This window comes from Equus quagga, chromosome 2 (assembly GCF_021613505.1).
Source record: "Equus quagga isolate Etosha38 chromosome 2, UCLA_HA_Equagga_1.0, whole genome shotgun sequence".
Classification (NCBI taxonomy): domain Eukaryota; kingdom Metazoa; phylum Chordata; class Mammalia; order Perissodactyla; family Equidae; genus Equus; species Equus quagga.
Genome location: NC_060268.1, coordinates 71,561,209 through 71,584,597, shown reverse-complemented (window position 1 = coordinate 71,584,597; position 23,389 = coordinate 71,561,209). Strand labels below are relative to the sequence as shown.

At 36.5% G+C, this 23,389-nt stretch overlaps 1 protein-coding gene across 5 annotated transcripts in view; it reads right to left on the bottom strand.

Annotated features, from left to right (window-relative positions):
• ZFAND6 (zinc finger AN1-type containing 6) overlaps positions 1–23,389 on the bottom strand; it is a 78,204-nt gene that overhangs the window by 5,991 nt on the left and 48,824 nt on the right. For 3 of the 5 annotated variants that reach the window (XM_046653303.1, XM_046653304.1, XM_046653300.1), the window contains 3 exons: positions 8,015–8,185; positions 6,672–6,780; positions 5,684–5,784 (listed from right to left, as the gene is read on the bottom strand). In XM_046653303.1, the coding sequence (XP_046509259.1) occupies positions 5,684–5,784; positions 6,672–6,780; positions 8,015–8,168 (364 nt within the window). In that variant the 5' untranslated portion in view covers positions 8,169–8,185. Of the gene's footprint in view, positions 1–5,683; positions 5,785–6,671; positions 6,781–8,014; positions 8,186–15,984; positions 16,109–23,389 lie in introns of all 5 variants that reach the window. The other 2 variants (XM_046653301.1, XM_046653302.1) reach the window with 1 other exon arrangement.

Below are 23,389 nucleotides of genomic sequence, written 5' to 3'. Positions count from 1 at the left end.
CCTTTTTCTGGACCTCATTTTCTTATATGCAAAACAAGAAGTTGGACCAACTGATCTTTAAATTATTCCTAGTTCAAAAATTCTTTACAAAATGAGAAAAACTTAAAAATTCAAGAGAAAAATAAGCCTGTATAGTAGCAGGGTCCAAAAGAAATATAATGAGTCATATATTTAATTTTATATTTTTTAGCAGCCATGTTAAAAAGTAAAAATAGATAAAAATATATTACCATATAAAATGTAATCAATATGAAAAATATTTCTGAAATACTTCACATTTTCTTTGGTAATAAGTCTTCAAAACCCAGTGTATATGTTACACTTACAGTGTAACTAGCAAATAAACATGTACTAAATATCTAACTTTGGACTAGCCACATTTCAAGTGCTCAGCAGCTATACGAGGCTAGTGGCCACCATCCTGGACAGGGTAGCTCTGCAGTGAGATCAGTTTTTATTAGCAGCTATCTGGGGGGCAAGAAACTCTTAATCTTCTCAAAAAACAACTTTGTGTCATCTTAAAAACCAAACAAACAAAAAGGAGCCAATCTTCAAAATGGCTCGCTACCTTGACCACTGATAGAAACAAATACCTTAGGGATTTCCTATGATCTGGTTCTAAATCACCTTTCCAGCTTTAGTTCCAACATATACTTGCCAGAACTAGCCACCGCAGCAGCTGTTGTTCTATTTCCCAAATTTCATCTTTTCCTACCTGTATGCTTTTGCTCTCACAATTTTTTCGCCAGCAAAAAAGCCCTCTTCACTATGCCTATCTTTCATATAAACGGAATCATACAGTATGTGGCCTTTTGTACCTGGCTTCCTTTATTTAGCATGTTTTCAAAGTTCATTCATGTTGCTCTATGTATCAGAACTTCATGCCTTTATATGGCTGAGTAACATTCCTCTGTGTGGATATACCATACTTTATTTATCTAATGATCTGCTGATGGCCGTTGGGGTTGTTTCCACATTTTGGTAACTATGAATAATAATGCTATGAAGAGTCTTACACAAGTTTTTGTGTGGACACATATTTTCAATCTCTTGGGAATTCGGAATGGAATTTCTGGGTCATATAGTTACATCTGTTTAACTTTCTGAGTTAACTTTTTAACTGCCAAAGTGTTTCCCAAAGTGGCTGCACAATTTTACATTCCCTACAACAATGTGTGAGCGTTCAAATTTCTCCACATCCTTAACAACACTTGGCCATTTATATATCTTCTTTGGTGAAATGTCTATTCAAATCTTTTATCCTTTTAAAAATTGGGTTGTCTTTTTATTGTTGAATTGTAGTTTTTTTTATATATTCTTACCACATATATGATTTATAAATTCTTTTTCCCATTCTGTGGGTTGTCTTTTCACTCTCTTTATCATGTCCTTGGAAGCAAAAGTAAGTTTTTAATTTTGATGTAGTTCAATTTATCTATCTTTTCTTTGGCTGCTCGTGCTTTTTAGGTGTCATATCTAAGAAACAATTGCCTAATTGCCTAATTGCAGGTCATGAAGATTTACACCTGTTATCATTTGAAAGTTTTATAGTATTAGCTCTTACATTTAGGTGTCTGAAGTATTCTGGGTAGCTTTTTGTATATGGTATGAGGGAGGGGTACAAATTCATTCCTTTAAACGTTTCAGCATTGGGGCCAGCCCTGTGGCCAAGTGGTTAAGTTCATGTGCTACACTTTGGTGGCACAGGTTTGCTGGTTTGGATTCTGTGCCCAGCCCTACACACTGCTCATCAAGCCATGCTGTGGCGGCATCCCAGATAAAAGAACTAGAATGACCTACAACTAGGATATACTCCTATGTACTGGGGCTTTGGGGAGGAAAAAAAAGAAGATTGGCAACAGATGTTTTCTCACCAAAAAAAGCATACTTAAAAACAAAAAAAGGTAACAATCTAAAAAAAAAAAAGTCCCAGCATCATTTGTTGAAAAGACTATTCTTTCCCTATTGAATGATCTTGGCACCCTTGTTGAAAATCAACTGCCCGCAAAAAGTAGGAGTGTATTTCTGGACTCTCAATTCTATTCCTTGATCTGTGTAACTAGCTTCATGCTAGTACCATGTAGGCTTGATTACTGTAGCTTGTATTCAGGTTCTGAAGTTGGGAATTGTTAGTCCTCCTCCAACTTTGTTCTACCTTGTCAAGACTGTTTTGGCTGTTCTCACCCACTCGTTAAAATCAGAACAAATCTCGAATTTTTAATCTGGACAGCTTTCCTAAATTAGTCCAAAGGGACTGTTTCTGATTGTTCTGAACCACTGATTTGACAATTCAACTCTGTGTAAAGTGAGGAACCCTCAGAGCTGAAAAGAGTCTGAGAATTATAGTTCACTCTGCCACTCAGGGCAGCAATCCCCTCTACATTGTTCCTGACAATAACTCTAGCTTTCCAGAATGTTTCAGTGATGGAGAGCTTACCACCTTAGTATGTGATTTCATACTACTGTTGGAAAGCTTCAAGATTCTCTTATCCTAAGCCTCCTAGAACTCCCAAGTCACTGTTGCATTATAAAGAATAAGAACATCCTTTGTAGTTTACAAAGCTCATTTTACCTCCATTATTGTACTGACTTCTAATACCCTATAAGGTGGACACGGTTATTATTCTCCTTTAAAAGTAATGAAAACAAGGCTTAGAGTAGTGGGGGGTGTCAAGATATGAAAACAGAATCTCTGAAACCAAATTCCATATTCCTTTTACTATGTTCCAATCTTTGATGGACAGAGAGGTCAACAGAAGTTAAGCATTTTGTTCAATAAGGCAATCAGGCAATCAAATATGATAGTTTAGAGCGGACCAAAACACTTAAAAGTTTTTTTTTTTTAAAGCTAGCTTTTGTGAACTGGAAATCTGACATTCGTAAGTGACACTGTGTAAGTGAGGTACTGCTATTTGTTAAATTAAAAAGCATAATTAAATGAGAAACATGCTGTAATATGCTAAATCCCCAATTAAACATGAGAATAAAATGAAGAATAAAAATTCTTCAGAGCCATGTCTTTGGAGCCACAAGGACAAAATGAAAGCAGTATCACCCACCTGGTGGCAACATATCCTAACTATAAGCAGGATATCTACTGAGAAAAAAGCTACTTCAACGACACTATTCTGAAAAGTCCAATAAAAAATGTTAGGAAATTCTGGCTTAGGCACACAGCTGCTACTCAGGTACCCTCTTCCATCTGGGGTGGTCTTCCTATCTAAATAAATTTCCCTTGAGGGATGCAAATAGAGTAAAAAGGAAGAAAACATATATCTGGGTAGGTCACCAAACCAATTGATCCTACCCTGTGAAGTGAGAGGGGCTGGATGTGGCAAGAGGAACACATACATCCACATCCCAGTCCAGGAAGCACCACAACTGTCTAGGAGAAAGAATACTGGCCTACAGTCAGGTGCCTGGGTTCAAGTTCCAGCTCAAATGACCATAGGACTTGAGTCAAAGACTTTGTCTCTCTCTGTCTCTTTTCATCCATCTATCAAATAGACGGAAAAAAAATTCTCTGCGTGTGTTCCTAATAAACAGGAAAATCACAAGCACATTTATGAGTTATGAGTGTATGTATATATATATATAGACACACATATTTGTGTGCATGTTTATGATAAAAAAAGACATTAATTCAATAGTATAAGTAAGATATTTTTTAAAACCAAGCTGTTAAGAGATTTTACATATTGAAAACTAATGCTCTCAAAGTCAGATGAAACTTGCACCTGATTTTTTCAAAGATTCTGCTATGCTGAAATTATGAATGCTGGTTTTTAAAGATACTTAAAAGTTAATACTGGTTTAACCTAAAAGTCATTGAAATCACACATGACAAAAGGAGTCTATAAATTCTTAAAACCCCCTACAACTTTTCCTAACATGGTATCAAGACCACCTTTTGCATTAATGTATTCAGGGCTAGGTGGAGAAAACTATGTTGTTCTTTATTTACCATGAATGGTATAAAAGCATTTCATATTATGATACGTCACCAATTTATAATCTTCACTCTTTGTCACACTTGTACAATAACTGCTATTGTATCCTTGAGCAGCATACAGTTTTTCACTACCAACATTCTAAAATTTGTTCTATCATAAGACAAAAGTAACATTTTCATGATTAGCAGCCTGTTTCCATTCTTCCTTACTTGGCCATCTCTCAAAACTGCTAAGCAACCCTTGCTTCTTGAAATTCTCCCTTGGCATCTGTAGCCGAAAACTAACCAGGATCTAGATGACTTCTTCCTTTCCCCTTCGCTGACTCATTATCCTACTTGCTCTTCTTGATTTTAAACTCTCGTTTTTCAGCCTGTGCCAAGGACGTCCAAATCTTAGACATAAATACCGATCAAACATTTAAATACCTATTATCTACCTACAATTTCCAATTGAGCTCTTTTAGTTTTGAAATTTGATCACTTCCAACTTACTATATCTAAAATCTTGTCTAACAATATTCCTTTCTTCAGTCTCCTTGTTTAAAGCAATCACATCATTGCCACTGTCATAAAATTGAAAGCTTTAACACCACCCTTGTCTCATTTCCCATGTCCAATGGATAACTACATCTTGGGAATTTTTCTATTTCTACTTTAAAAATATCTCTCATTTCTGCTCTTCCTTAAACTTGTCTTTTTAACTAAAAAATTAATTATTTGCTTATAATATTTATGAATTTATAATAATATGCTGGATGGAGTAGAATACTTATGACCAGGATAGTATATTTTCTTGCTATAGCAAAATCTACAAATAGTAAAATTGTGCTAATCATTTCTTGGGCATGATACCAGAGCAAGGGGAATTACCTAGCTTAACTACATTTAAACTTAAGCAAACTAAAGATTGCCTGATATATCTGTTGCCACCCTGTGACACCATGTACAATGGAAGGTTTCACTGGTCAGAGCATCTTCTCTCTTTAAATCATTCCATAGGCAAAATGACACAATGCTCATCCTTGGGCTTGTCTTTCCAGAATGTCCTTCTTGAATTAACACATTGTTTCTACACACTGGTAGAATATAACTAATTAAGCATAGATTATTTAACAGCCTCCTGAATGCTTCCTCTACTATCTCTGTCCACTAAGAAAGCCTTCATACACATTTTCAAGTCTTCCTAGATCACTTTGATCCACATAATGGAGATATAAAGAGCACAGGCAAGAATAAGAGGCACTATGCCGGAGACACAAGTAATTGAATGTGACTATTGTGCTGTAAGTCACAGATGGGGAAAGAGGGGTGACTGCTAGTCAAGTTAAATAGTCTCTTAGACAATCTGAGTCATAAAACAAGAGATTTCTCTCAAGCCAGCAGCCCCAGTTTGCTTGGAGATGAAGTACTATTTAGATTAAACTGGCCAAAATAGCAAAAGAGAATAGAATACCACCACTCATTCATTTAATTCTATTTCTCAAAGTAAACAAATTCTAAATTTTCTATGTTTATGCCAATGATATAATTATATATGTGAGAAATGACTCCCAACATTTCAGTCAATTAAATACTTGAGAATATAAAATATTCTGCTCACAAAGAAAACAAATAGAAAATTATGTATTTTAGGCAGGTAATTTAAAAAATATACGCAGCTAGGACAGGGCCTGGCCTGTGACACTCGAATGTTAAACAAATGACAAAATACATGCTAGTTCATTTGCAAACCTTGCAGGTCTTCTGTTTCAGGTATTGCTTTGTCCACAGATGTACTGTCCACTTGGGAAGATGCTACAGATTCTGATAAAAGTGACTGATTTGATACAGGGCTAGAAAAGCAAATATATTTATAGATTTTAAAAGGTGATCTCTATGTATGAATAGTACCTAAAATGACATAAGAAGAGTTCAACATATCTAAGTAGATCAGTAAGACAAGAAGTAACACAAGAGATACTTTTTTATAACTTAGACATAACCATAGAGCTTTGAAACTAGAGACCAATTTGGACCAGAAGTTTATTTCTTTGGAAATAAAGGAAGTGTGCGTGTGTCCTTTGTGTATGAATTCGCTAAATGAAAATTAGCATGCTAAAGATCTGCTTAAGGGACCCTAAAACGAAGTTGTAAATGATATACTGGCATAGCAGAACTGAACATTTCTTATTATGAACTGCAAGAAGGAACTACAGAGTAGAAACTTAATATTTGTTTCCTAACAACAGAATAAAAATGAAACAAATATTTCTGTATTTTCAGGCTTCTAAATGATGTGAATTCAAAGTTAAAAAGGAAAAAATACATTACAATACAAATAAATATGAGTATGACGTCATGATATTGAATAAAGAGAATCTGTGACAAGACTATTTTTTTAATACAAAGTACTAATACTTGCAAAATAAGACTATAATTAGAAGAACTTAACTTCAAAAGGACTTCAGGGATGGGTCAGGATAGATTATGAGGAAGAATAAAGGAAAAGCTGTCTAAAAAGGAAATCTGAGACTTAAAAGACAACCTCCCACCTCCATTCCAATGTAAAAACAATGAAAAGCCCTTTTTAACTTGTCAGCAATAATAATGAGACAGATACAATTTTAGGCCAATTAATTCTAAAGTGACTTTATATAGTTTTCCTTAATAGAATTGATCAAATAAATATAGTCTTTATTTTTCATTAGCTTTCCAATCAAATTCAGAGACTACATCTTACCTTGGCTGCACAGATGAAGACGTAGGGTCTAACGTTGACTGAGCTTCTGGGACACTGTCGTTTGTGCACTGAACTGGTAAAGATTCAGACAGACTACTGACAGAAGTTGCTGTAACAGTACCACATTTCACATTACAGATTCTGTACTCTGGGCAGTCCAACACTTTATCTCAAACAACCAAGATCAATTTTCCACAAAATATAGTAAGGAACATGCTGACTTTTAGTTTAAAATTTTTCAATAGTTGTCCAATGAAAAAATGTTAATTTTAAGCAAGAAGGAAACCATATACAAATTGTATATATTAATAAACTAAACTCCTATTTCTCAGGACTCAATATCACGCAAACCCTTTAATTAAAAAAAAATTTCCAAGTACTAGTGTACAAATGAGTTATTTAAAATAAAAGACAACTTAGCAGTAAGGGAAACAGGTTCAGAATTAAAATCCGTGCTCAGCACATTGGGTTATATTATTTTCCATGTTTTTTGTAAGGCAGAAAGATAGCTGATGATTTAATCAAAAAAAGCTTATATTCATCTGATCTCAGCCTTAAGAAAATTTGAAGAAGTTTTGATTAAATGGTTTTAGCTTTTGGCTTAAACATGAAAGCAGTGACGAGAAAGACTCCACACCAAATTTTAAAACTAAGTAACAGCCTGCACTTTCATTAACCACAAAAATCTATACATTTAGGCATTAACCTATACAAAAGTATCCTAGATGAATACTATTAATACTTTACTTTTGTAAAGCTTACAATCCTCAAGATCATTACACAACTACTGAGACAAACGCCCACCTCAATTCCAAGAGAAACCTTTCACACAAAAGGCATAAAGAACTCAAGTGAACTAGGGTTGAACATCCCTTATTCTGAGTCAAATTGCCACATCTCTCCTTTCTAGTGGAGCAAGGCTTTGGCTAAAGTCAGCTGTGGCTATCTATAACCCACTCTGTCCGTCTACAACTATTTTGGCTTCAAAACTCAGATAAAAGAACCAACGTCCTCTTATAGTCCCCACTGCCTTACACCTTACTTTCCAAGATAGCTATACTATATACTTGAAGTATGCCTCGATTTTAATAAGACAATAGAATTCTGTAGCACAGCAAGTAAGACTACAGAATGGATTTATAGTAGTTATTTTCAGTGGGGAAGGATACTCTTATTTCTGTTTCCCTAACACTGAGAATCACAACATGTAATAAAAAATTTTCCTGATATGAATACAGTAATATAACTACAATGTGAGAGCAGAAAAAGGTATATTGGGTACATTGTGCTATCCAAGTGTAACTCAATTATGAATACTACTATGTTTTAACAGAAATACTTACCAGGTGGGCTTATTCTACCATTACTACTATTCTGTCTTTGAAGATGTTCTTTATAACATACTGAACACATGCCATTTGTACGAGGGTTTCCATAAAATCCGCAGCCAGTAGAACAAAGCATAGGCACTTGGCTGTGATTAGTTTCTTGAGCCATGTTCCTCTGTCACACACCTGAAATTTACATATAATTAGCAAAGAACTCAGATACACACTACAATCATACATTATGTAAACTTGCTTTACATAAGAAAGGAAAACCCACATACACTTCCCCCTTAAACCATTCTATGCAGCTGTCTCAAGACCTAGGGCTAAGATAGAGAGAGAAAAAATAAAGACCAAAAGGATACAAACTGAACTTTTATGTCCAACCCACTCTACACAAACAGGTTTGTACTGGCTCAGAAAGTATAAAGATCTCCTAGAGAGGTATCTGTTCTGAAGACTCCACACTATCAGAATCTTAAGGAAAATCTTTTGAGTCTAGTTCAGTTTGGACTCCTAGTAATAAGAAATATAAGTTTTGCTATATGTTACACTATTAATTTCTAAGCATTTAGACTTTTGCTCAAAGTTCATGTTTTAACTCATATAATTTATTCTGTTTAAAAACCATGTAACATAATATCAATGCTGGTGAAGAAATGGGCAGAATGCTGGTAAAATGAGAAACTGGTTCAACCTTTTTGGAAAGCAACTTAGCAATTCACCTTAAGAGCCTTGTAAAAGACTGCCCTCTGAACTAGTCATTCTCCTACAGGGGTCTTGAATAGAATAACTAGGGTATAGTCAGAAAAGAAAACAAAGGATAATATACAAGATGGGGCTGGCCCAGTGGCCGACTGGTTAAGTTTGCGTGCTCCGCTGCAGGCGGCCCAGTGTTTCATTGGTTTGAATCCTGGGCGCGGACATGGCACTGCTCATCAAACCACGCTGAGGCAGCGTCCCACATGCCACAACTAGAAGGACCCACAACGAAGAATACACAACTATGTACCAGGGGTCTTTGGGGAGAAAAAGGAAAAAAATAAAATCTTAAAAAAAAATAAAGATAATATACAAGAGATGTGCTTCACAGCATACTTATAATGTTGACAAATGTAAAATAACTTAAACATCCACCATTATGAGAATGGATTTTTTCAAAAGTTATGCCGTCATTACAAATATCTTAGGAATACTCCCTGAAGGAGAAAAATGCTGATGTAATGAATGAAAAGACACAATATGAAATGTATATACAATATACTGCCAATTAGGACAAAAAAGAGCATCTATTAATCATCAGAAAGAATAGGAAAGAATATATCCAAGGATGGCAAAGCTAACGGTGACTTTTCCTCTGATTTGTACCTTTTCAGTACTTTTAAAGTCCTCTTAAATGAAGATACTACCTGGCTAATTTGGAACAAATTATTTGTTTATTTATTTTAGGAAGATTAGCCCTGAGCTAACATCTGCTGCCAATCCTCCTCTTTTTTGCTGAGGAAGACTGGCCCTGAGCCAACATCCATGCCCATCTTCCTCTACTTTATATGTGGGACGCCTGCCACAGCATGGCTTGCCAAGCAGTGCCATGTCCGCACCCAGGATCCGAACTGTTGAACCCCAGGCTGCTGAAGCAGAACATTCGAACTTAACTGCTGCGCCACCGGGCCAGCCCCTATTTTCTAAAAGTATTTAAAATTTAAAAAACTAACAGGACAGAGGAACTGTTTGGAGACCACATGAAGGCAATAATCAATTACAGCAGATGGAAGAACCCCACGTGTCATTTCTCCCATAAAGCAAGTGGTTCTTTGGCATGAACAACATGACAGAATAACAGGTTCTTTGATATAAAAAAAACAAAAAACCCTCCTCAATGAAATGAAGGCTACTCCAAAATAAGTTCATGTATGTTTACAGATGAGTCTATGTTCAAAGATCATGAAGGAGGGGGCCGGCCCGGTGGCGCAGCGGTTAAGTTTGCACGTTCCGCTTCTCGGCGGCCCGCGGTTTGCTGGTTCGGATCCCGGGTGCGGACATGACACTGCTTGGCAGCCATGCTGTGGTAGGCGTCCCACGTATAAACTAGAGGAAGATGGGCACGGATGTTAGCTCAGAGCCAGGCTTCCTCAGCAAAAAGAGGAGGACTGGCAGTAGTTAGCTAAGGGCTAATCTTCCTCAAAAACAAAAAAACAAAAAAACAAAAAAAACAAAGATCATGAAGGAGAAGACCATCAAAGGAGGACAACGTTTTGCCACTAAAGTCTCCTTGAATTGATAAACACTAAAGGAAAGTATTCACTGTTTACCATTAACAGATATTTTCTTCACCTAAATCATTTGAAAAGACTGTTGTGGGTTGGGGGGGATTTAACGCAAATTTCAGAACCAAGAGCAATAATGCATTTGACCAGATTATAAAACAAAGCAGTAGGCTTAGCATTTGCCTTTAAAATGAAATGTCCTAAAACTGCTCAGAATATTTAGACCTTTAGCCTAGGAATACAATTTGGGAGTTTAAACAAACATCCTTCTTACTCCATGATGGCAAGTCATTTCAGAATTCAATCTTTGCTGCTCTGCTTTATAATACATGACACTTTAGGCACCTCCCTCTCCTTCTGTTCTGCAATATACATATCAAATAAAAAAATAATGATGGGATAGAAAAGCTAACATTAAACAAAACTTCGTTGAGTTTTTTGGCCTACGTTCCTAGAGATAGCATGCGTTTGGTTTTTGGTATCAGGGTAATTGCTCAAGGTCATGGAAGTAGCTAATAAGTGATGGAGCTGCCATGATTCAGTAGAGGTAGTCTGGTTCCAAAGTCCATGTTCTAAATCAGTGATTTTCAAAGTGTGCTCCATGAATCCCTAGGGAGGTCAAAACTGTTTGCACACTAAGGCTAGCTAGTTATCTGCCTTTTTCACCACGCTGACGTACGCACTAGTGGTGCAAAGGCAATGCTGGGTAAAACACCTGGAGCCTTAACAGGGAGCCAAATTAAGACAGTGGCACCAAAATATACTACTAGTCATATTCTTCACCACCACACTCTCACAGTAAAATTATTAATTTTATTAAATCTTGACCGTGAACACACACATCTTGTTAATGTTTTGTGACAAACTGGGAAGTACACAGAATGCATTCCTGTTGCATAAAGTATGATGACTGTTTGAAGAAAAAGTACTTGTGCAACTGTTTGATGCAAGCTGATCAAGTCACCTTTTTCATGGAACACGTTTTTTATTTCAAAGAATGACTGACAAACTATGGTTATTTAGAGTTGTGTACATGCAGACATTTTCACAAAAATGAATGAAGTCAGTCTGTTAATTCAAGAAAAACAGCTAATCGTATTTATTGGCAAGGACAATATTCAAGTGAAAAAAACCTTGACAAGTAGCTCCAGTTTTTAGTTTCTCATAAGATCAGTGGTGATATTAATGATATGTTAGTAGTTGGTACTATATATGAACATTTGGAAGATCTGCAGAAGTCAGTGAACCCAATATTTTCCAAGCGACCAAAGTACAACAGTACAAAAGTACTCATGAACAAAAGATAACTCAAAGCGAAGGATAGGTCAACGAATTTTAAAGTAACAGGACAAAAAGTTTTTATATAGTTTGAGATTCTACACTGCAACTAACCCTTTAAGAAACTACAAATTGTCAAGTTTTGGTGTAATATCAAACAGCAACCTCTATTGTCTGAAAAGGTTATGAAAATACTCCTTCCTTTTCCAACTACATATCTGTATGACACTGTTTTTTCTTTCTAAACACTGTAAGAGATTGAATGCAGAGGCAACTATGAGTATCTTGCTGTTTGTTATTAAGCTAGACCTTAAAGAGATTTGCAAAAATGTTAACAATGCCTCTTCTCTCACTAAACCATAGGTGGGAAAGGTAATTTTGCATAAACTATTTTTAAATAAATTAATAAATATTTTGTAATTTTTCTCAGCCTTAATTTGAAATATGATAAATACCACTAGATATAACACACATAAACAAAAGTTCTTCAGAGTACTCATTAATTTTAGAGACTATAAAGGTCCTGAAGCCCAAAATTTTAAGATTCCACTGCTGTAAACTATGAGAATCAATGCAGGCAGTTATCACCTCAAGGGAACAAACACTGACTCTTTAAGGGAAGGGAGCACGAAAAAAGATTACTCTTTATGTATAAAACACAGATATATATACATAATACATAATTAGATATATAGTATATCTGTGGAATTAAAATTTTATGAAGGTGGGAGGCTGATTAGGAAAAAAACTGTTTAAAAAGACTCTTTAGCGGGAGGAACAAAGAAAGATTAAGCAACACTGTTCTAAACCACCAACCCATTCTATGCTGCCTATTAATGACATTAAAATGATATAAGAAAAGAAAATTAAAGGAAGTTTCTCCACTGGTACTGATAAATTTTTCAGTATATAACTGGCAATCACAAGCATCCAGAAAAGAGAAATATTCTATTTCTATAAAAACTCAAGTAAATGGTCACAGATTAAAAGCACAATATGACCACCACGCCTTTAAAGCACAGTACCTGCTATTGAACAATAAGATTAAAATTCAAAAATATGTAACACTAGCAATTTCCCCAAGCCAAACTGCCCTGCGCAGTAGCAAATTAACAATGATTCTTACAAGAGCTTTCCTATTGTAAAAAACTATCATTCAGGCAGACAAAAAACACAAAAGGATTTCACGGGTTACTTAGAAAAGAAAAGAAAAAAAATCAACCTTATTTATTCATCTTTAGACCACTAAATGTACCTTTCCATGAAGATTCAGAAAAAAAACAAAAATCATAAAAGGGTATCTTAGTACATCTTAGTGGCAAAGATAGGGTAGCTATGGAGAAACTGGAATTCTTGCTTTCCTCTTGCTACTGTACCTTTTTGTTGGTAAACAATTTGCAGGGCCCATCAGTCTGGCATTCAGGAAGGAAATGAGGGAAGGGAAGAGAATGAGAAGGCAGAACAATTCTTTAATTGCTATATTGTGAGATTATAATGCTACAAAACCAAGGAGGTAAAGAATGAGATTACCAGACATAAACAGAAAAATTGATTATCATGGTATAATAAAAAAGCCTTATGAATTGCAGAGAATTCAGAAAATGTGATTTCTGATTCAATAACATTCATAGTCAATCAAAACCACAACCAATTGCCGTCTCTACCCCCTCGGTTACTACTTAACAGTTATTCAGAATTTACTATGGGCCAAGAACTGTTTTTGTGGTTTATTTATATTATTTCACTTAATTCTCTCCAGAACCCTATGATGTTGGTGCTATTGATATCCTCATTAAAAAAACGAGGAGAGAGACAATCGAGGAGACTTAATAACTTGCTCAAGGTCACATATCTAGTAACCAGTTGAATCAGTCTTTTTCTTTACCTAAAAAACGAAGCGAATGATGTTACCTCATCTTGTCCCTAGCAAATCTGTAATTTTGTGAGCATTCATAAATTCTCACTTTTTTCATTTAAAGACAATTTAAAATTTCATTCATTCAACCTTAAGATATTATGCAGCTTTGGGGGCTGGCCCGTGGCTGAGTGGTTAAGTTTGCATGCTCTGCTTCGGCGGCCCAGGGTTTCGCCGGTTTGAATCCGGGGCGCGGACATGGCACTGCTCATCAAGCCATGCTGAGGCAGCATCACACATGCCACAACTAAAAATACACATCCATGTACCAGGGGGCTTTGGGGGAGAAAAAGGAAAAAAATAAAATCTTTAAAAAAAACCCGAAAAAAGATACTATGCAGCTTTAATTAGCTTAACCAAGCTCTTCAGAAAATTTATTTTTCCTTTAAGTCTTTTTACCTAAGAAATTCTTATTAGCATAAAAAATTCAAGATCAAATATTGTAAGACTGCAAAGAAAATTCATTAGCAACTATTAAAATCCTGACCAAAAAACAGCAAGGAAGGAATGCAACACAGACAATTGTAACTGCAAATACATGTCAATTAAACCTATTTCCCTCTGCTTCATTCTCTCAAGTCACCAAGTTCCAATAATTTTCATTTTGAAATGTCTCATTCTTTTCTCTTTTCCATTCCAATTCTGATTCTCATCATTTCACACCTGGGTTATTTTAACAGTTTTTTTCTTTCTGTTTTATTGTCCCTCCTAACAATCCATTTATTTAAATTCTCCTAAAACACCCGCTGCTCATCATATTACTTCTGTTTTAGTTATTGTCCCAGAAAGGAGCACTAGACCTAGCATTCATGCTCTACATAATTAACCCAACCAACCCAATTTCCCTACAAAGTATGCTGTGTGAAAAGAAAATGGGCTTGGGGTCAGATTGGCATCCCAGCTTTGCCGTTTTTATTACCAATAAGCGCCTGGACGTGTTACTAAACCTCTTGAAGTGTCAACTTCCTAAGAGGGCACTTGTATCATCTATCTAACCAGATTAAATAAGATAATACAAAGAGAAAGCATCTAGACAGTGCCTGGGACATTAGCAGAAACTCAGTTACTGCTCTTACTCTGCTTTTCCTAAAAGCGCGGTCCTTTGCTCCCACCTGTGTGAAACAAATCATACTCATTGCTGAAAACAAGCTGGTAGTTCATGCTGCTCCTTCCTTAGTAAATGCTATGCAATTCTGCACTGTGCCTATAACAATTCTATCTACTTCAGGAATCAGCTTAAATTCTATTTCACCTAGGTCCATTTCTGCCCACCTTGATCTTCTGCTGCTCTGTATTTCTAAAGAATCTGTATGTACCACCTTTTTGGGGCCCCTAAGCTTATCACTACTCAAGTGTTTTACAGGTAACAGAAGTTATTTCCCAGCTATACTGTAAGTTTCTTCTTCAAATCCCCTTTATGCCTAATATGAATTCCACAAAATATTTTGTTGAATAAACACATTTCATTATTGTTTGAAGTACTGATGTCAGGCAAAAAACAGTTATTTTCCATTGAAAGGGGGAGAAAACAGACTGAACAAAAATGTTTCACCCCACAGTACTCATAATTTATATACTGAAACAATCATTCTGCAAGAATGACTAGTAGCCCAAGCCAGTTATAAATGCATATATTTTTTTCATTTCATTGTTTTTCTCCCTCCTCCTAAAAGAAATAGGGAGGAAATATAATTTATAATGACAAGTTAGTCCACAGAAGTTGCAAACTGGCAAATGAGTTAAACCTGATCCATAGCCATGTCTGGTTAGCCAGTAAAGATTAATTTTTTTTAAATTAGTTGTTAGCATTCAAGAAATGGGGAATATCACATAAAAATTCCAGATTTCTTGCTTCTCTTGAAAAATAGCAAGACCTGACAACAGTGGACTCCTGTTCCCAAAATTAAAAGCCATCAACTAGGACCCCTCTCAGACAGAGCCTGTACCTCCAATTCAAGAGCACCTTCACTTTCAGTTACCTGACTAATCTTAGAAGCATCAGAGTTTTTAATTCCTAGCTTAACATTTATGACCTTTTCAATTGGGAATCTTTACTATTAATTTCAAAAAGAGAAAATATACACATGTTGAGTTAAATAAGAATACACACTAAACAGTGAACTAGTACTGCATGCACAAAGTGATAATGCCTACCTTTTTAAATCACTGGAAAACCATTCAGAATTGGTTAATCTTTGTAATTGTATCAAATAGAGATTCCCAGAAAAGAGCAAGGTAGAATTTATGGTCTATCCTACTGTAATTTTTTTTTAATAATAATTGATCAAAAGAAGAATACTCATCCTGGCAGAGATGCTTTAGACTAGTATTTTCTGGTGGCATACAGTAATTTCCCATAGAGTTCTGAGCATCTGGATCTACCAGCTATCATATGAGCAATACATGTAGGTTCTGGGGGTCAAGAACCTTTGCAGAGATGACAAAAAAAATCCAGGAAAGTTCATATAGCAAACAGATCAGAAAGTATAAAACAACATAAAACACTTGGGATGAACGCTACTCACTCTGATAAAAGTATAGGGACTTTGGATTAGGGTTCCTACTGTACTGAGGATGCTCTGTAGTTCTCTCTCTGTATAGTAGTCCCCAGTTCCCTATGTCAGGTTGTCTTTTCTGCTGTTGCTTGGGCTGAAAGACAAAAAGGCGCGAGTCTAGCTAACATGAGAATAACATCTTCGGGGATACTACATATTCTTTCCCAGCAAGTAATTAATTCATCATTTCCAGTGTACTAGGTTATATAAAAATAAAAGACTCCAAAGTTAATTCTAGTAAATACAAACCTCACTTTCCCAGTTACTGCTATAAGGAAAGTTTTCATTGACTAGTATAATCTATCTCACAAAAAGAGGCTACTGTATATTATTTGCAGCTGAAGAAGACAGGTTTTAGAAAAACTCTGATTGGCATTCCCATCTTAGATGGCTCTCATTTGTTCCATTCTGCCCAAACATGCTTAAATCAGGGATTGGCAACAACTTTCCTGTAAATGATCAGACAGGAAATATTTTAGGCTTCACAGGGCATACAGTCTCTGCTATAACCACTCAACTCTGCTGTTGTCATGCAAAAGCAGTCACAGACAATATGTAAACAAATGAGGATGGCTGTGTTCCAATAAAACTATACTTATGACCATTAAAATTTGAATTTCATACAATTTCCACATCAGAAAGTGTCACTGTTTTGATTTTTTCCCCAACCACTTAAAATGCAAAAAACATTCTTAGCTCATGGGCTGAACAAAAACAGATTGTGAGCCAAAAGTCTGCCAACCTCTGGATTAAATAAGCAAATGACTTTAGTGTAATCATCACTACAGATGATGCAGGGAAGCTATGTACACATGGGACTCAAGTATAGGTAGTATTAACTGTGGGATTCTCTCATCCAAAGCTGAATGTAAAGTATTATTTGCTATTGCTAAGCAGCTTCATCTCTTAATTAAGTACATGTTCATCACCCAATAAGGGGAAAGGACTAGAAAAGACAATCTCATCCAAACCTGTATCCCCAGGCCTGGTTTATACGGAGAGTTACAGCTATGACGTAAAAAATGACAGTAATGCTCTTGGTACAAACCTGCCTCTGTTCAGCACATTGCTTTCTTCTCAACAAGGCTAAATGAATCCATGATGTCTTAATAATTATAAAATCATTCAGTAACTAAACCTGGAAGGTATCTGTATTCCTGAAACTGATAGGTTTTCTCTGCCTAGTACATTTTCCTTTCTCACTCTTTCAGGTAACAGAATCTCTTTTTCTTATGTGAGGACATTTCATTTGCTTTGGGCAGGCCTCCTTCTCAGGGCCAGACCTGTCTCAGGAGTGGGCACATGATCCAAGCGTGGGCATGTGACTCACGGGCCAATCAATCAGTCCTCCCTCAATTTTACTGGTACTACTGGGAAAGGAGGCAGACAATGTTCTGGGATTACCAGTTGTGAAGACAATACAATGTAAACCTGGTGCTGCTGGTGGCCATCTTTGCCACAAGGGAGGAAGAGTCCATTCAACAATTAAAATAAGGTAGGCAAAACCAAAATGGGTAAGGAGGAGAGTGCTAAGACAAAGACGGGTTGAACTCCTGCGTCCACCTTGCTGAGGACAGATAGCTCCACCCCTTAGACTTGCCAGTTATGTTTATGTGAGACAAATTCTGGTTTTGCTTTAGTTTGGTTTGAGTTTCTATCACCTCCAGTGCAAAGTCCTTAGTAATATTAGAATCAAATGCTAAACATTGCTCTACTAAAACTCTCAAACCTAAGAGAATAACCAATGCATATCAAAATGAAAGATACTCCACGAGTTCAATTGAGATGTCCTATAGCAAAGAAACCTACAAAAGAAACCAATAAATCCTATTCTTTTACTTTTAACATATAAAAGTACACAAGTCACAAATGTAAAGCTTAAATTTTCACAAATTAAACCCAACTGTGTAACTAGCATTCCAATCAAGAAACAGAATATCATCAGTACCCCCCAAAAGCTTCCTCACACTCTTTTCAAGTTATTACCCTTTCCCCCAAGGATAACCACCATGTTGACTTCTAACACCTTACATCAGCTTTTCCTGTTCTTGAACTTTTATAAATGGAATTACACAGTATATACACATTGTGCCTGGCTTCTCTCAAATTGCTTTTGAGAGTCAACCATGCTAACCAAACTGTAGTCCATTCATTCTCATTCCTATCTATTCTAGTCCACTGTATGAATAAACCACTACCCATTCTAGTGTTAATGGGGATTTAGGAACTTGCCAGTTTATGACTATGACAAATACTGCTATTATGAACATTACTGTATGTGTCTTTTGAATAACATACATACACATTTCTGCTTAGTATAGACCTAGGAGTAGAAATGCTGGGTCATAGGGTATGTGTATGTTCACCTTCAGCAGATACTACCAACAGTTTCCCAAAGTAGTTATACAAATTTACTCTCTCCTGGCAACTTAAGAGCCTTGGCAATGTGTGAGCATTCCAGTTACTCCATATCTCACCAATACTTGTATTGTCTGCTTCATTGGGCTGAATGGTGGCCCAAAGATGTGTCTACATCCTAATCCCTGGAATCCGTGAACATGATCCTATACGGCAAAAAATGTAATTAAGGGTCTCAGGAGGAGGAGCATACCCTGGATTATCCAGCTGGGCCAAAGATGTAATCACATGTATCCTTATGAGAGAGAGGCAGACAGACTTTTGAGATAGACACACAGAGGAGAAGGTGATGTGAAGACAGAGGCAGAGACTAGAGCGACGTGGCCATAAGCCCAGGAAATGCATGCAGCTACCAGAATCTGGAAGCAAGGAATGCATTCTCTCCTGGAGCTTCTACAGGGAGCGTGGCACTGCCAACACCTTGATTTCAGACTTCTGGCCTCCAGAACTTTGAGAATAAATCTCTTGTTTTAAGCTGCCCAGTTTGTATTAATTTGTTATTGCAACCCTAAGAAATTAATACATCAGCCTTTCTACTTTAAATATTCTTATGACAGTGCAGTGATATCTCATTGCAGTCTTATAATTTTCATTGCCATTAAGAGTAAGGCAGCTGAGCACAACTGCATATGCTATTGGCCATTTGGGTCTCCTCTTTTGTTAAAGTTCCTATTTAAGTTTTTTGTGCATTTTTTCTGTTGGATTGCCTTCTGCTTATTATATCTTCTACTCTGGCTGTCTTTCCCTTTTTAACGGTGTCTTGAAACCAAAACACCTTACTCTAAATTTTGATAACAATTTTCCTTTATGGTTAGTTATGTAATAAATCTTTGCTTACTTCAAGGTCATGAAGATGTTCTCTACTTTTCTTCTACATTTTATTATTTTACCTTTCACATTTAGATCTGCAATCCATCTAGGGTTTTTTTTAATATATAAAACGAGGTAGGGATTAAGATTCATGTTTTCCCCAATATGGTTATCTAATTAACCCAAAACCATTTATTGAAAAGACCAACCTTTCCCTATTGCACTGCAGTTTCACCTTTGTCCACACACTGGGTACTATACACGTACGGGTCTTTTCCTAGATTCTCAATTCTTTCCACTGGTCTACCTGTTTTAAATTACTATAGATTTTGGATCTCTAGTATCAGCTTAGGTTGGGATATCTGGTATCAGTTTTATTCTTCCTCAAGATTGTGTTGCTTATTCTTGACTCTTTGCATTTCCATGCAAATTTTAAATTCAGTTTGTCAATGTCTATTAAAAAAGAAAAAAAAAAAAGACCTGATAGGATTGTGTTGGACACATGGTGTTTAATCTACAGGGGTACAAACACAGCAAAATATTCCTCAATTTATTTAGGTCTTAAGTTCCCAATAATGTTTTATAGTGTTCGTGAAGAGGTCTTACATGTCTCTTGCAGATATCTGTAGGTATCTGATTTGTTAAAATCGACTATATGTAGTATCTTTTAAAAATCTCACTATCTGTTTGTTGCCAGCTTCTAAGGTGTCCCCCAATGATCCCCAAGCCTCTTAGTATTAAGTTCCCTCCCACATTTTATCAGCATTGGTATGGATGATCAATAAGAATACTGTGGAAGCGATGGTGTGTCACTTCTGAGTCTAGTCACAAAGACATAGTGGCTAGTGCCTTGCTCTCTTCTCTTGGATTACTCACTCTGGGGAAGCTGGCTACCATGTCGTAAGGAGAGGTCCACATGTTGAGCAACTGAGGCCTCAGGCCAACAGCTGTATAAGTGAACTTGGAAGCAAATCCTTCAGCCCTGGTCAAGTCTTTGGATGACTGCAGCCTTGGGTGACAACTGGACTGCAAACTCAAGAGAGACCCTAAGTCAAAACCACACAGCTAAGCCACTTCTATATTCCTGACAAAAACTCTGAGATAATAAACGTTTGTTGTCTTAAGCCACTAAGTTTTGGGGTAATTTTTATGTAGCAATTAATAACTAATATAGTTACTGGTATATATGTATCTTTGCTTCTGTTCTTGTCCTCCTATGGTCTATTTTCAATACAGCAGCCAGTGATCATGTTAAAATCTAAAGTAAATCACACTGCTTGCTTACTCAAAATCCTCCAGTGGCTTCCCAATTCACCAAGAGTAAAAGCCAAATTCCTTACCATGACTTGAAGGCTCTTCATAATCTGGTCCCCCATTACCTGACCTCCTCTCCTACTCCTACTCCTCCCTGATCATATACACTGCCAGGTATGTTCCTGTCTCAAGGCCTTTGTACTGTCCGTAACCTCTATGCTCCAGAAATCCTTATGACTAGGCTCCCTCACCTCCTTCAGGCATACGTTCATGTCATCTTTTCAGGGAGGACTTCCCTTACTACCTTATTTAATACTGCCCCCAGCATCCTTTATTACCATTTCCAGTTTTTTCTTCAATACCCTTATCTCAATCTTAATTTACTATTAAATTACACTTATTTTGTTTATCGTCCCTTTACTAAAATGTTACCTCTGTAATGGCAGGGATTTTGTCTATTTTGTTTACTAATGCTTAAAATAATGCTTGGCACATGGTACGCATTCAACAGCTGTTGAATGCATGAATGAAACTGCACTGCCACCTTGCCAGCACAGAACCTGTAGTAGCCAAGTATTTACCCCAAGGCAAGAAACTGGAATAGGCTCTTTTTAAAGAAACTGAATTTGTTATTTGAGAAGAGATCTAGGTGTGTCAGCAGGGGCTGCTACATGTGGTTACACAGTTTGTGCACTGAACAAAGATGTTTGGCCTCATGCTCCAAGCTTTTGGGTATTTTTCCCAATTCACTCCACTCAGAAAGGGGTTTATTTAGCAATTCGCCTAATTTAGCATACCAAACATAGTAATTTTATAATTAAACTTAAGTTGTAGTCAATTTTATGGTCCCAAACTGACCTAGGTGCCATATCACATACCTTAAAGAATCAGACATAGCTATCAGCTGCACAAGGTAACCCAATATTGTTTGCTGCAAAAGGGGGGACCCACTCAAATTTTCCCAGTGGTTTCCACATTGATGGGCTTTCATTCACTTTTCTTTTCAAAAAGACTAACATAAGATAAGATCTATATATGCAAGATCCATATATAGATCCTTCTTTTTACTCCCTCCTCTTTGACCTTAAAGCTTATAATTCGACCATGCAGACTTCACCTCCCTGCCCTAGGGGAGGTGAGAGATCTCATCTCCTAAGGCAAATCTCTAACTTAGTTTCCAATATTTGTAAATGAATGTCTCTCCCTGATTTCTTCCACTTAATATGGTCATTCTCCCATTCTTTCTCACCATTCACCAAGATAAACTCAAAATGGATCAAAGATGTAAAGGTGAGACCTGAAACCCTAAGGCTTCTAGAAGAAAATGTAGGCAGTACACACTTTGACAACAGTATTAAAAGGATCTTTTCGGACACCATGTCTTCTCAAAGAAGGGAAGCAATAGAAAGAATAAACAAATGGGACTTCATCAGACTAAAGAGCTTCTTCAAGGCAAAGGAAAACATAATTGAAACAAAAAAACAACCCACTAATTGGGAAAAAATATTTGCAAGTCATATATCTGACAAAGGCTTAATATCCATAATATATAAAGAACTCACACAACTCAACAACAAAAAATCAAACAACCTGATCAAAAAATGGGTGGGAAACATGAACAGACATTTCTCCAAAGAAGATATATGAACATGAAGATATATGAACATGTGCCAATAGGTACATGAAAAGATGTTCATTATCGCTCATCATCAGGGAAATGCAAATCAAAACTACACTAAGATATCACCTTACACCCATTAGAATGACAAAAATAACTAAAACTAATAGTAACAAATGTTGGAGAGGTTGTGGAGAAAAAGGAACCCTCATACACTGCTGGTGGGAATGCAAACTGGTGCCGCCACTATGGAAAACAGTATGGAGATTCCTCAAAAAATTAAAAATAGAACTACCATATGACCCAGCTATCCCTCTACTGGGTATCTATACCATATGACCCAGCTATCCCTCTACTGGGTATCTATCCAAAGAGCTTGAAGTCAGCAGTTCCAAAAGTCCTATGCACCCCAATGTTTACTGAAGCATTATTTACAATAGCCAAGACATGGAAGCAACCTAAGTGCCCATCAACAGATGATTGGATAAAGAAGATGTGGTATATATATACAATGGAATACTACTCGGCCGTAAAACAGAACAAAATTGTCCCATTTGCAACAACATGGATGGCCCTTGAGGGAATTATGTTAAGGGAAATAAGCCAGATAGAGAAGGACAATCTCTGTATGACTCCACTCATATGAGGAATTTAAAAATGTAGACAAAGAGAACAGATTAGTGGCTACCAGGGGAGAGATGGGGTGGGGGGTGGGCACAAAGGGTGAAGGGGTGCACCTACAACATGACTGACAAACAATAATGTACAAGTGAAATTTCACAAGATTGTAACCTATCATTAACTCAATAAAAATTTTTAAAAAAACAGGGTCATTCTCTAAACTTAAATGTCTTCTGTTCCCATCAAACTTTGTACAACACTTTTTCTACAAATAACTGGCTTTACTATTAACTTTATTTAACAATATTTGTATATTGCTTAATGTGCCAAGCACTGTTGTAAGCACTTATAAATATCAACTCCTTTAATCCTTGTAACAATCCTATGAAACAGGTATTATAACCATCCTCATTTCACAGATCAGGAAACTAAGGCATAGGAAGGTTAAGTGAATTGCTCAAGGTCACACAGCTATTAAGTGATGGAAGTGAGAGTCAAGAACCTGGAGAGTCTGGCTGGATTCCATGCTCTAAATCAGCAGTTCTCAAAGTTTATCTGTGGGCCCCTGGGGATCTCTAAGATCCTTTCAAAGATCCAGGAGGTCAAAACTATTTTCATAAAAACAAGAACTTGTTATTTGTCTTTATCTCTGTG